The sequence below is a fragment of the Prenolepis imparis genome, unplaced genomic scaffold (assembly GCF_030444845.1).
Source record: "Prenolepis imparis isolate NDT839.2.m4 unplaced genomic scaffold, iyPreImpa1.0 SCAF_3, whole genome shotgun sequence".
NCBI classification, from domain to species: domain Eukaryota; kingdom Metazoa; phylum Arthropoda; class Insecta; order Hymenoptera; family Formicidae; genus Prenolepis; species Prenolepis imparis.
In genome coordinates this window covers 15217540-15232184 of record NW_028141161.1, presented here as the reverse complement: position 1 = coordinate 15232184, position 14645 = coordinate 15217540, and the positions used below count along the sequence as shown (strand labels likewise).

At 34.2% G+C, this 14645-nt stretch overlaps 2 protein-coding genes, 2 long non-coding RNA genes and 1 pseudogene across 5 annotated transcripts in view; 2 read left to right on the top strand and 3 right to left on the bottom strand.

The window, feature by feature from the left end:
* LOC145933521 (uncharacterized) overlaps positions 1–180 on the bottom strand; it is a 3195-nt pseudogene extending 3015 nt beyond the window's left edge. Inside the window, exon 1 of the transcript XR_014424880.1 lies at positions 99–180. The product of XR_014424880.1 is annotated as an uncharacterized LOC145933521 (transcript). The remainder of the gene's footprint in view (positions 1–98) is intronic.
* A 32-nt stretch (positions 181–212) lies between these two features.
* LOC145933526 (uncharacterized) lies at positions 213–7519 on the bottom strand. Its single transcript, XR_014424881.1, has 4 exons — positions 7405–7519; positions 4761–5295; positions 863–3571; positions 213–361 (listed from the first exon to the last, which is right to left on the bottom strand). It is a non-coding gene; the product is annotated as an uncharacterized LOC145933526 (long non-coding RNA).
* Cpr1 (cuticular protein 1) lies at positions 5082–6807 on the top strand. The gene is made up of 2 exons (XM_083033299.1): positions 5082–5183; positions 5796–6807. Exons 1-2 carry the CDS (start codon positions 5172–5174, stop codon positions 6384–6386), a joined length of 603 nt encoding a protein of 200 aa, XP_082889425.1. The 5' UTR covers positions 5082–5171; the 3' UTR covers positions 6387–6807.
* Positions 7438–9910, top strand: LOC145933528 (uncharacterized). The gene is made up of 2 exons (XR_014424884.1): positions 7438–7571; positions 8421–9910. It is a non-coding gene; the product is annotated as an uncharacterized LOC145933528 (long non-coding RNA).
* Positions 7874–14538, bottom strand: Smc6 (Structural maintenance of chromosomes 6). The gene is made up of 21 exons (XM_083033276.1): positions 14450–14538; positions 13923–14075; positions 13555–13806; positions 13154–13346; positions 12749–12901; positions 12415–12659; positions 12216–12335; positions 12016–12146; positions 11642–11842; positions 11333–11529; positions 11081–11227; positions 10807–10991; positions 10345–10655; positions 10000–10219; positions 9740–9910; positions 9463–9650; positions 9166–9331; positions 8954–9067; positions 8654–8848; positions 8439–8572; positions 7874–8272 (listed from the first exon to the last, which is right to left on the bottom strand). Exons 3-21 carry the CDS (start codon positions 13654–13656, stop codon positions 8230–8232), a joined length of 3216 nt encoding a protein of 1071 aa, XP_082889402.1. The 5' UTR covers positions 13657–13806; positions 13923–14075; positions 14450–14538; the 3' UTR covers positions 7874–8229.
* Positions 14539–14645: the final 107 nt, after the last annotated feature.

Sequence of the window (14645 nt, the reverse complement as noted above, 5' to 3'; positions counted from 1 at the left end):
AAGCAGTGGTATCAACGCAGAGTACTCGAGTCTAATAGATTTCAAATATAGAGCTAACAGACTCGGGAGATCCTCCGTGTTCGTGATCCTCTACCTACCTTGAACGCCATTGTTCGTGGATTTGGTTGGTTTGGATCGACCAAAGAGAAACTGATGATGTGCAGTGTTGATCACAGCCGCAAGCAGTGGTATCAACGCAGAGTACTCACCGTATGGGTCCCCCACCGACGATCCCGGTGTCGGACTTTGAAAGTTCGTCGACGGTCGACCGCACTTGAACTTGGCCGGCAGTTGCGACGGCGCACCCTCGCTCCCGATCATATATATCGCGAACACTTGGAACAATCTAGCGTGGCGGTACCTGGAAATAATCTGATTTTAATATAGCGATAACTATGATGTGTATGTATGTGATGCTGAGTATGTAATGATGAGTTTTTTTTTATTTCAAGAAAGAGAGAAAGAGAAATAAGATATTACTTAATACTAAAATGATAAATTAAAATAATGTTTTAAAAAGGACACATATTAATTACATAAGGTATACTAAAATGCGTAGATTTCAATTTTACGTGTAATAAACTATGTAAATGCATGGAATATTTAAGAAAATGCTTCTCCTATTCCCTACAAAAAATTTGTTTATTGTATATATTATTATTTTATAATTATTATTATATTATTAGAATGTAATTATGTAATTAAAACTTCTTCTTAAATAGGGAAGAAAGGGAGTATTATGACTCTGCATTTTTTTACATTTTTGATTGATTTGCCTTCTTTTTTTAAGTGACTAAAGAAGGATTTTCGAAAATTATAATAACAAGGGCCAGTTGTGAATATATTGATAATAATTCATTACCTCTTAAAGCATGTTATAATCCAATTCGTCTGCTTTTTTCCGTAAATGTCTTGAGCAATATACGTTTGGCTGTATATTACTGACCATGCCAAACGTCACTTCTCGTATATACAGTCCTTGAATGGTTCGACGATTTCTCATAAAGCATTAATCGAGAATAAATTAGAAAATTATAGTATAAGCTTTTATCGTGATTACCTAAGAGAAGTTTAAGTATTATATCTTTGGACTAGACCAAAAAGATATAATAGAAGGTGATAGAATTTCCAGGCAATCGTGACAGGAGTTGATCTTTATACAAACATGTATGGATATATGACAGGCTGTTACATATTTATTTTTAGAATATAATTTCAATAAGGTTCTTAAAATAATTCTGAAATACAATAATATAATAAAAATTCTTTTGCAGGATATTTTGATCAATAATATCCAGATTGTTTTGTCTCTAAAATTATAATTTGTAATTCTTGAATATTCTTGAATGCATACGTATAAATAGATTTTAATAATAAATATGAAATCACATGATCTCTATTTTACGAAATTTTCTATAAAAAAAAAAGAATGAACACAGATATATTGGATTTTGTCATTTCTGTTAAAATTAATATTGAAAAATATTTTTGATACATTTTTGAGCAATCTGTATGCAGATAGGATTATTTGTAAAAATATACAATATATATTATGAAATTTTTTAAAAATTGATAGAATATTCAGAGATACTCTATATTCTCTCACATATGCGATAAATGTCTCTATCAAGTAGAGCACCCACATAATCGAGGAAACATATGTAACACCACCTCCTGCCTCCTCCTCGTCGTCGTCATCGTCGTCGCGAAACTTTCCAGACATTCCGTACGTGTCTTTGCCGAACGTGTCGCGAAAGACGAGATAGGTGTTGTTGCGTCATATCATCTAACATCATCGGGGCCCGTGCGACGACCAGAGAAGGAAAGAAAGAGAGAGAGAGAAGTGGAGCACTTTCATAAAGAAGAAATAGGTAGGTCGCCCGAATATCGCGAGCGGCGAGGTCCGCCCCGATCGGACAGCCCGCGGGCATTTATCAAGCAACCTCGCGCCGATCGAGGCTCGAGATTTCGCTCGTCACCGTCGCGTTCGATTTTTCTCGCCCGCTCTAGCCCCTGGACCCCTGGCTCTTGCCCACGAGATCCGCGCGAAAACGTTATTCCGATCGATCGACCAGATTATTTCAATCCAACGCGACAAATTGCCGATACATTATTGGAACCTGGAAGCTAACGAATCAATTGTTCGGACATTAGATGCGATTACGCAGTCGAGGAAATGATTTTGGAAACTTTAGATATGCATAGAATACATATTTCTAGACAGATTTTAATTATGTCAATTACGCGCGATCATCAATTACGATTTTAGAATTAGATTATTTACATAATTACTTCAATTATTCGAAAAGGGATTCTTATACTTATAGAGAATTTAATTAATACGGATATAATTTGGGGGATATAATTGAATTTTTCTCCCACCGTCATAAATTGATATAATTTATCGTCGTACGTTCGTGAAGCACATATTTAGTAACTCAAGTATATTATAACGATATTGGTCTCTGCATTTTTTTTAAATGTCCTGAAAAAAAAAACGTGCTCATTCGGCGTTCTCCATATAGGGAAACAGTTTATGAGGTACATACAAACACAAATGGAGATCTCTTCGCCACCTTTCTTCTCGCGTTCGGCATAAAAAAAAAAGAGGAGACCCGTCGACTTTGATTCGGTCAATTATGAGATAGATTGAAGGTCGCGACAGGAAGTCCTCCGCGCATACGGCATTAATTGGCAGCAAATTACGTCCCGGACATTGAAACTGCTCGCCTTCGCGTGGTCGAGGAAAACACTTTAATCCGGATCTCTGCTGCGTGTGTCAATTATCGAGACAAGCCTTATTGTAACTCTCTTTTGAAATTGAGTTGTGATTAAAATTACCGACCTTCGTTTTTCTGTCTCTTAATATACGCAAAGATACGATCTTTGTATATTTTTTATATTTGCTCTAATATTATAAAAACAGAATAAATATTGCAACAGTTTCAATATAATATATGCCATCACTCGTAAAGTAAATTAAAATAATGATATAACGCCTTCTCTCTCTTTCTCTCTTTTTGTTTCATTTGATACGTAAATATTTTTTCTATATTTCACATGTATATTACCAATTGCGTATAAATATTTGACAAGCAAAAATTATAGCTTGTAACTTGCATATACATTACAAGTATTTGCAATGGTTTAAATTAAATATATATATATATATATATATATATATATATATATATAACCTTCTGCAAATTTTTCTTCATGTTTTATAATTAAATTCCCGTTTTTTAAAATTGTTATCAGTTCAGAGTAAAGTTTGTTACATACGCGCGTCAGTTGATGTATTTCGAGATCCAGGAGATACATCCATCAGGCTCCAAAATTACACAGGACAAGTTTCGAAACGGTTCGCATAATTATCTGGGTTTGGGATATCCAGGCAGGCAGCTTCTACATATCCATTAAGTTCTGTTCGAATGTCGATCGGCATACTGTCGTCGCTCACGCATGTTGATGCAAGTAGCAATGTGTAATTCCTTATTGCATACTACTATGCAATGTGTCACGTTGATTAAATTTCATTTCACGTTACGATGGTAATGTCTTGCAATTAAGACTGAAATTGAAAAATCATAAATTAAAGTAGAAATATTTAATTGATTAAGAATATATATAATAAATAGCACGACATAATTGACAAAAAAATCCTAATTTAAATATAATTTTGAATTAATATCATTGAATGTTAAATAATAAATTGCATTAGAAAATTATAAATTACACGTACACACACTTAAAAAATATTTATAATTAATAAAAATTTACTCTTTTATGTAAAAAATATATGTCACTTTCTATCATACATATATATGTAATGTTAATGTTTAATATGTTATAGAGATTTATTAATATTGGTGATAAAAAGAAGTAGATTCAATTACAAAGAAATATGTATATGTGTTGCAAGATTTTCAATGTGCCATCTCGGACATCTCGGTTGTCGAAATCACTAATTACGAACTCATCTCAATTTAGACAGACATTCAATTTAAAAACGTTATCTTGCAAGAACATTGTAACATCCTCTAACGTCATTTCTAAGCAATGACAACCGCGAAAAATATAGTGATAAAGGGCCTTTCAATATATTATAGATCGAGATTGCCCAGACTGAGATTGTAGTAGTATGAAATTAACAAACGTGCGGGCATTAAAATCACCGATCAAAGACGAGCTAAAACATATCTGGTAAAGAGAATAGAATGACAGATGAGTTCTATGAAATTCTATGAATTTATGAACGAGTGAACTAAAAGAAAGTCATGCTATTTATTATGGACCAAGAGATTTGCAAATATAAGCTTAATATAAAAAACATTTATGAGAAGAGAGCATTTGATCATATTAATTATGTAACTGCGTAAAAGAAAAACATGTTAAAATTAAATTATTTTAAATATTTAAGAACCTAAAATTTATATTCAATCCAAAGTAATTTCTATACAACTTTTGAAGAGAATATTATCTTATGTACAAATGTACAATATAAAAAAAAATAAAAAAATAAAAAAAAGAATTTTTTAATTATAACAGATAGACAACCTTTTTTATATAAAAACTCTTGAGAATTATAGCAAGAAATATATAAAAATTATACAGATTCTTACGATATATTATAATTTCAATCCATAAAAAATTAACTAAAATGTAAGATAGTTACACGTGAGAAAGGAAAAAAGATAAAATATTCGGGAGAAAGAAAGACCGAAAAAAATACTTTGTAATGACTTTCAATGCGAACGAACCTAGCGGAGGAGGATTAGCTAACTCGGCAAGGACGTGGCCTAGTCCCCGACGACGATGAAGACGACGATCGGTGCACTCTTTGGCGATCTTCAGGTTACGAGAGCAGAGGCCCAATGTTCTGATGCCGCTGTTCTTCGCTTTTCTTGGGCGTGGTTCGATTTCTTGCGCAATTTCATTCCTCGTTGGCCGCGAATCGGGCAACCGTCGAAGGAACCGTCACCCAGTTACATCAGTGAATATGCTCTGTTTTATGTGTATGTGTATGTGTATGTGCACCGTGGAGCATAGTGGGCCACTCTCGCGATTCCCGAACAGAGCAGTATAAAAGCCGAAAACCATCCATCCTTTGGTATCACTCGCATTACGAACTCGCAAGATCAAGCCAAGTACCGATCAACCGAGCATCAACAATGGCCTTCAAGGTATTGCGTCCAATTTTTCAAGTCCGCTCCGACACGTGTGCGCCGAGAAAGTAGATTCTCAATAATTCGCTGGTGAAGTTCTTCGTGGTATGACGGTTTACCGGTTAGATCTCTGTAATTACGAATTATAATAACTCGAGAATAATTACAGAGCGGTGCATTTGTTGCGTTTTCTCACGAATACCGTCCTTTCCTGTAAACTTCATTAATCGTGTGTAATTAACGACATTTGCATTTTATGGGATCATTTAAAAGTAAAGCGTTCAATGCAATATTCCTGGTAAAAATCTTTGCGCATGCACATCTTGCATTAATACCACGATTTCGCTCGCAAGTCGTTTCGCATTTGTACGAATAAAATTGTCGTGATAGAACATTTTGAATTAAAATTTCATTACGAAAATTAACAAGATATTTTAATACAAACGATCTTAATGATATCATATATAATTTTTGTTAACTTAATATATACATCTTCCTTTCAGTATCTCTCTAATAATTATATAACAAGAATTTATTCCTATTTGTGCATCCTATATGTTTTTATATCATCATAAATTTTACCAAATTTTTTTCTATCAATTTTTGTACTCATATTTCTTTCTTTCTCAGTTCATCGCTTTCGCTACGCTGCTCGCCGCCGCTAATGCCGGTGTAATTGCGCCCGCCCAGCTGGCATACGCTGCTCCGGCATCCTTGGCTTACGCCGCGGGCCCCACCGTCGTCGCCGCCCCCGTCGCCAAAGCCGTGGTGGCTAAGACCATCGAGGCCGACTTCGACCCGCATCCCCAGTACAGCTACGCGTACGACGTGCACGACAGTCTGACCGGTGACGCCAAGAGCCAGCAGGAGACCCGCGATGGCGACATCGTCCAAGGCAGCTACTCCCTTCTGGAGGCCGACGGTACCAGACGCATAGTCGACTACACCGCCGACTCCATCAACGGATTTAACGCCGTGGTGCGCAAGGAACCCGCCGCAGTCGCCGTCAAGGCTGTTGCCCCGGTCGCCGCTGCACCCCTCGCCTACGCCGCGGCCCCCTACGCCAAAATCGCCACCCCCCTGGCACACGCTGCTCCGTTCGCCTATGCCGCCCCCGTAGCTAAATACGCCGCTGCTCCAGCTCTCGCTTACAGTGCACCCATCGCCAAGATCGCCGCACCCGCCTTCTCCTACGCCGCCCCCGCTGCCTACCTCCACTGAACTGTGACCTGATCGCCATTTAGGAAGATATACTTGTAGAATAAATTTCGTTTTTCTCAGCAAGTATTATATATATATAAATATATATATATATATATATATATATATATATATATATATATATATATAAGTCGCGCGAGAGATATAGATTAGATATAGACCTTCGCTCATCTTCAATATGCTTTGTTCCAGTAATTAAATTGAACTCTGGAGAAAAGTAATCTAATTTAGATTATAGAATTATTAGGATAATTATTGAAATAATTGAGTCTTAAATTTTAGAATAATTATTATAATCGAGTTGTTTTTTTCTAATCTCTCGTCATGATTACTGATCGACGCGAGTCAAGATCTCAATTGGGCAAAATTGTTGAAGATGCGGAATGTCAATTTCTATATCTCCCCTCTTTGTCAAAATAGATCATCCATCAAACTCAATAAAAACTGCATTGTTTGACAAATAATTCATAATTATAATTGATATTATTTTCACGACTGGCGAATCATAAAATTACATAATTTAAAATACCTACATCCCCAAATCTTTGAATGTTAAAATACCGTAATCGTTGGATATCGTAATACGTTACCCAACTTTCAATATAAAAAAAAAAACAAAAAAGAAAGAAAGAAACAAAACCGCACGAAAGTGCGGTTCATCGAGGAAACGTGGAAATTTCATCGGGCCCAATTACCGAAATTGGGTCAGATACTACCTGCCGTGGGCGCACTGTTGTTTGTTATCCTGCCTTTCCGAGACATTACCGATTCACGAGCGCTCGCCGAGCACTTTCTCCGGGACGGTGGCCAGCGTGCTCACGCGCGGATTACGTAACGCCGTCACCACGCCCCGTCCAGCCGGGGCGATATACACACACGCACGCACGGATTCAGGCGTGCGCATCGCATGTAATACGCGCGTAATGCGTAAAGGCGTGTTGCGTTATAAGCAGCCAGGAACCCCGGACCCCGACCGGACCAGATCCGCGCAATGCCGCGCAAACCTTGATCCACTTACCGGTCCGCGCGGTGTATGTATGTCCCTCCACCGCCCACTTCTGGGCACTCTGGATCTCGTGCTTGTTGGCAGTGAATCAAATTCGGAAAAAATTCTCGCGAATCCGCTCAAGTAGTCGTGCGTGTGAAACTGAAAGAACTTGTTTTAACTTGTAATAAAAATTAGATGTATGATATATTGAATGAGCATTTATATATGTATGCATAATGAAATGATTATCTCATATTATATATATATATATATATATATATATATATATATATATATATATATATATATATATAAAGGGTTCATACCTAGATAAGTCTGGAACGGATATTGGAAAGAGATAGGACGCGAATTTTCAATTTTAGATATCAATTCAATCGATGTAAAATTTGTACTAATCATTCGATAACGTTTTATTATCAAAAGAGAAACTCTATAATAAATTATATAATTAGTATTAAAAGTAATTAAAAAGGCACTATGAACACTTGCTGCAAAACTCTTATTCCTTTATATATTATATTATAATATTGTAACTCGAACAAAAGATTCTATCGCGAATATCGTATATCGTGAATAATTCTATTGATAATTTTTCATTACTTTCATGAAAATATAGGTTTCATAAAGCCAAAAGAGAACCCTATGAGATAAATATTTAACTTTTTTTCAACAATACGAAAACACATAAAAATATATTATTTTTGCTTATCGCTAGATAACTTTCGTACCTTCGTTGAGCAAAAAAATAAATACATTTCTTCGTCTTATACAATCGACGAAAAGAAAATATTGAATCACCGAGAAAAAAAAAATAAATAAATAATATCGAAACGTTTACTGAGTCAAAGTCAGACCTCTCCTCTCTGGTGGTTGTAACCTAAAAGAGTATATTTATTCTGCTGTGATGTAATGTTTTTGAAGAATTGTTAACTTTACCTCGCAATATCATAGAAATTTTACGATATTTCAAAGAATCTCATTTATATACATTTGAAAACAAAAAATATAATTTTTCTCAATAACAGATAAAAACGTCTACTTACTGATGAATTGTTACGTATTCGTCGGGAAGAATGTGCGACGTGTCTAAGGGTGTGAGGAAAACAAATTGGCTTTCTGGATGCGACCTAGTGTGATCCAAAAGAATATCCATTATCACCCGCCGATTTACTTTGTCCTGTACAAATAAATACAGATGGTTATTTTATGTGGATAAAAAAATATCTCAGAATGTATAAAGATATAGGGAGTCGTTTACCATGAACACATCGAATTCATCGAGAAAAAAGAATGGAAGCTGAATGCAATCCCATAAAGCCAAAATGAAGGCAACAGTCGAGTAAGATCGTTCGCCTCCTGAGAGCGATCTGGTGTCATTGGCAGTTTTTTCAGTATCACGTGCACTCACTTTCAAGTCAAGGATTTTATTTGAATGATCAATTGCTATAGTGCCCTAGTAAAATAAAAGAACAAAGAGATGTTTATATATACATATATATATATATATAAACGGCAAAAATCAATACAATGTAATTAAGAAACATATTTCTATAGTTACCTTATATTGTCTTAGAGAAAGCATATCAGTGAAAGAATTTTGCACCAGAGTACTATACAAATTCCTTAACTTTATAAATGTGCTCTGTCGATATTCCACTCGTTTTATGTGTTTCTACACAATATATAAATATATTATTATAAAATATTTTATAATCCTTGATAAAATAACGATTGGATAATCGATAAGAATTATAAAGATTATTTACTCACTTCCCAACTTTGTTTCAAATGAGACACAAATTCAATGTTTACTCCATACTTTTGCTCTTTTTCTTTCAATTGCTGTCGCAAATCATCCACAAAGCCATATTGATGCTCTACTTCGCGAATCTTGTCTCGTAAATCATTTCGTGCAGCTTTAATTTGATTTATCGATCTATAAAAGATAAAATTGGTAGCAATGTATATCAATGTAAATACATAAAAAATTTATAAAATAATTTAAATTTTTTAAATAATGAATAATTGCGATAATACTACATTGTCATTTTATATATTTATACTAACCTTGTCGTATCTATTCTTGGACATTTTGTAGTAGCATCGGAAATTGCTTTCTTTGTAACTCTGTCTTGTATTTCGAATTCCCCCGTTGCGCATTGTATAGCTTGCTGAATTTCTGGTAACTGTCGAGTAGCGCGCAGACATTTAAGCCGATGTCTTTCCTTTTGCTGCAAGAGCTCCTTTATTTGATCCTGCACACAGATATATAGAATATATATTAATTATTTTATTAATATATAAATCATTTTATTAATATATAATGGAAAAAGAAAAGACATACATTGAGAGGATCAATCACTGTGTGTAAATTGTGTCTCAAGTCTCTAAAACGCTTGACTTCTATATGCAGAGATTCTACATTTTTCTGAAGTTCCCGCACATTCTCAGTCAAGAGCTTTTCTGTGGCACTGTCCGCAGCTAATTTTTTCTCCAATTCAGCAGCTTCGTTTCGCTATAAATAGTAAAACAAATTATGCAGTTGCATCATTTTGAAGAATAAAAAAAAGGTTGTATCTTATTGAAACGATTCTGATTACTCACAAAAACGTCAGCAGATGTAGCTTCACTTGAATCGATTTTGTCTTTTAAGTCATTAATCAAATTATTATATTCACTCTGCGCGGATTTCAGTTTGCGGACCGTCGCACTTACATTACTCAATTCGGAATTAGTGCGCTTTACTTTTTCAGTTACAGCATTATACGCTGCAACGGCTTCTCGCTTTTTGTTTTCTGTTATCTGAAGATCTTCTCTCAGTGTTCTTAATATAAGAAACAATTAATGTAAATATAATTTTAATAATTATATTAAATTTTCTGTCATGTTATTAATAAATAAAATAAAACTATTGTAAATTACAAAACTGAACAAAGTCTTTGTACTTACTGCATCGCTTCCATAGTAGAAACTTGCAATAACTTTGCACGTGTGCCACACTTTCCGCCATAAGTCTTATAATTTGGATCGGGATAGAATAAGTCACCTTGTTTGGTAAAAGCTCTTTTGCAATTCTTTGGCACTTTCATAGCATCCGACATTATCTCGCAAGCCTCGCTGCTCGTTGGTATGAGGAGTACACATTCAATCTGATTTTGATCGATCAAGCAATTAGCGACAATAGGATCTTCTATAACCATTGCTTCTAAGAGATTAGAATACTGTGATGACCATGTACAGTGTGATCTAACATCATGAACCTAAAATAGAACAGCCATATAATATTTAAAAGATTATTAATTATGCATGAGAGTAACATTGAGGTTAAAATAAGCAGGTACTTTTATTCGATATTTATATATTAATTTCAATTTCCAAACATTAAAATAATAAAAGAGATTACATTTTTACCTTGTAAAAAAACTTGCTACATATTATTTGAGGAGTATTCTGATTGTGGAAAATTTCCTTCATGATACTATTCAACAATTTAGCATCCTGATTGTTATCCACACAAAACGAGTTAAGCATACGATGACTTAGATAATTTTCTACTGCTGGTGTCCAAGATGCATCTTTTATTTTTATGAAAGCACCTATATATGCGATTATATGATTTATTAAAGTAAAACTTAATAATTTTAAACTGAACAGTTAAAAAAAAGTCTAGAATAAGTTTATATACCGATAGGACCACGTGGTTTCTCCTTGAATCGTTTTTTCTTATATTCTTCCTCAATTCTTCTTAACAAACGCGGTACGTTTGGCCCAAACACACTCAATGCATTATCCGATTGTTGTTCGAATGCATTTAAATCTCTCTTGATTTTGTCTTTAATTTTATAAAATATATAATGCATTTTAAGTTGCAAAGATTGATGGCCAATCAGGCCATTACTAAATTATTCCCATGTTAATTTATCACCGATACACTTACCTATGTGTCTATTGAAATTTTCTACTTCATTTCTAGCAGATTGTACATCTTGCGAAAGTCGCAGCTTATCGGCTTCTAAGTGCATCAATTCAGTTTGCTTTGTACGTAACGAGGCTTCTACTTCATCCACTTTCTCTTCCAACTTTGATAGGCGCTCTGTCATTTCTTTTCTCTTATTATATTCTTCATTGTTGGAGCTGCACAAAGCATATGCAACATCATATTTAATATTATAATATACAATATATATTTAATATTATAAATCTAAAAGAAATACTTAAAATAGAATATTATAAAGATGTGTTTTACCTTTCTAACTTTTGAATTTCCTTTTTTAACAAATTAATATCATCTTCTAAGCGTTTTTTTGTACTTGTTATGGAATACAATTCGCGTTGTTTATTAGAGTGCGCTTCACACGCGGCAGTATGTTTTTGCTTTGCACTATTGTAGGCTTCAGTGCTGTCTATCACTTCCTGTTCTGCTTTCTGAATTTCCTGTTTTACTTCTCTATGAATAAAATAGCAACATGAAATAAAAATGATTCTCTAATCTTGATTATTATTGCAATAGTTTTTATATACAATAATATTATAGTATATATATTGTCCAAAAAATATTAATAACAATAACTATGAAAATAAATTATATTAGTTTTATTCTAAATATAAATTAAGTCTTACTTGATTTTTGCATCAATTTCTTCATCTTTTGTTCCCATAGATAATTCCACATTTTTAAGTTCCTTCAGATTATTTTCATACATCTTTAAATTTTTCTCTATCTTATGAAGTTTAGATTCCTCCATTATAGCCTAGAAACGAAATGTTATTTGAAACGGAAATACTTTCAGAATTTCTATTATTTTCATGCTTAAACTTACAATAGCCCATTGAAGCTCCATTTCAAGATTACTTAGTTCTGTTCGTGATTCATCTATTTCTTCTAATCTATGTATACTGTCCTTCAATTTTTCTATCTCCGCTTTTACTTGTAACAAGGTCTAAAACATAATAAAAAAAAAAAATAAGACTATTCTACCAGAATAAATTAATAGAATAAAGTAAATATCGTGGCTATACTTCAGAGTGTAGCTTTAATTTCTCGTATTCGCCATCGCAGATTTCTAAAGCTTCTTTATAATTATTTTTTATGACATCTAATAAAGTGGCTTTCATGAACAGATTGTACTTTTCATCAGCCTTAGAGCAAACTAGAAATGTTCTTGAAACATCCTGATTTAAAACAGAGATTGGATTATCGATTTGTATATTCATCGTTTCTATAATACTGTCTAATTCATTCCGTTTTGTAGAGATGATTTCTCCTGCAAATAATATATTTGTTTTTTGTGAGTGCATATGAAAATATTATAATTGTTTGAATCATTAAATATGAGATTTATATTTCAAGTACCTCTCCAATTTTTGATCTTATATGTTGAGGAAACTCCAATAGTACGTACAACTGTTACAGCATCGCCATAAATATCATGTTTAAATGCACCATTTCCTTTATTAAGTAATGTTATTTCAATAGTAGCCGAGTTCTTGCCTTTCTTTATAAATTCTGTAATATTATAGTAAGCAATTCATATATTATTAAATTGATCTATTAATATGCAATACATAAAAGCAAGCAAGTCGCTTATTTTATTAAAAACCAAGAATTGCTTCTAAGCTTTAACAAGATTGATTTCTTCGATGTATGCAGTAATTTGTTTTCTTATTGGACTGAATAAGTACGATCTATCTTTCAAATCTTAAAGCATTTTTTGCAAAATCCTATGCATGGAATAAAAAATAAATTAAAATATAATACCTTTCACAGATGTTCCCCTACTCGTGACATTTGCTCTTGCGCCAAGTCCAACAGTCAGTGCTGTCAGTATGGCACTTTTGCCACTGCCGTTGCGTCCCACAATAAAATTAACATTCTCATTTAGCACTACCTCCAAGGCTTCATGACACATGAAGTTACGAACCCGAATGCATTTCACCTTTCCAGCTGTATACTAGAAAAATAATTAAATAATTGTGTAAGAAAAATATATCATCAAGTATACTATTTATATATAATTTTCAAAACTTAATCCGAGGATTGCTCAAAGTTAAACTTAATTAATTACAGTTTTATAAGCTTTATATATTTTGTTTATTCGAGATTTATTGGATAGTTTTTGTCGATGTTTTAATAAAAAGTATATATTGTCCGAAATATACCTCAACAGTATCGTCATCCTCAGTTTGTCTGGAACGTTTAGCCTCATGACTATCGGGCTTCTCCGTGGCTTTCTTCTTTCGGCCGTTCGCAGGATTTTCCATCTCTCGTGCTGTCGTGTTAACCGTTGATGTAATATTTTTTAAGCAACGGACGACAAACGACGCTATCAGCGTTCAAATTTTGTCGTTGAAACGTCGATGCAGATTGTCCTTAGGTTCGTCTCGCGAGCTCGACATTTCATGCTGATTTCTCTAATCACGTCGAATGTCGTTAGACAAAATAGAAAAAAACGTTTCTTAGGCAGTATCAAGTGCAAACCGATGTGCAATTTCCTCCGTCAAGCACCGAAATTCACGCACGCACGTACCTGCACGCGCCTGCACGTTCCCGCCAGGCGACAATCGGCGATCGAGTCGTCTTTTTTTTTGGTTTTCAACGTCCTACACCCGTGCGAGTTCAACACGCTGATCCTCGGCGCTGATTGGTCGGCGCCATTTCATGTGCATTGCTTTTGAATCCGCTAGAACAGCCGGATGTAAAATAATATCGATGAAATAACAATAATTATTGCAGCATTCTCTTCTATTATTGTTATATTATTATAGTATAATATAGTATTATATATATATATATATATATATATATATAAATGATTATATGAACGATATGTAAATAACGTGATTTCTTGCACCAAGTCATTTTGGATTGCAAACGGACAGAGAGAGAGAGAGAGAGAGAGAGAGAGAGAGAGAGAGAGAGAGAGAGAGAGAGAGAGAGAGAGAGAGAGAGAGAGAGAGAGAGAGAGAGAGAGAGAGAGACCCAAATTGCTTTCATTCTCTAAAAATAAACGGAGATCGAAATGAAAGTTATATATACAAGATGCTGCAGTCTCACCTTTTTTCAATGCGAAATGATATTTCTCGCGTCCGAGTTCTTCAACGTAAATGCACTTCTGCCAACTTTTGCCGCGTTCTACGTCCACAGATATATAAAATACATAGATGGCACAGCTGTGCAGACGGAGTGAGCTGGTCGATAAAGAAGGGTTTAGAAATGACATACCAACTGTCGATAAAGGAAGGATCAGAGA

Excerpts from the sequence above, each read along its gene's own strand:
- Smc6 (XM_083033276.1), bottom strand. The coding sequence starts at position 13,656 with ATGGAAAATCCTGCGAACGGCCGAAAGAAGAAAGCCACGGAGAAGCCC. Across the intron at positions 13,347-13,554 it reads AGGATGACGATACTGTTGAG|TATACAGCTGGAAAGGTGAA; the intron begins GTATATTTCGGA and ends TTATTTTTCTAG. Across the intron at positions 12,336-12,414 it reads AATTAAAGCTACACTCTGAA|ACCTTGTTACAAGTAAAAGC; the intron begins GTATAGCCACGA and ends ATTATGTTTTAG.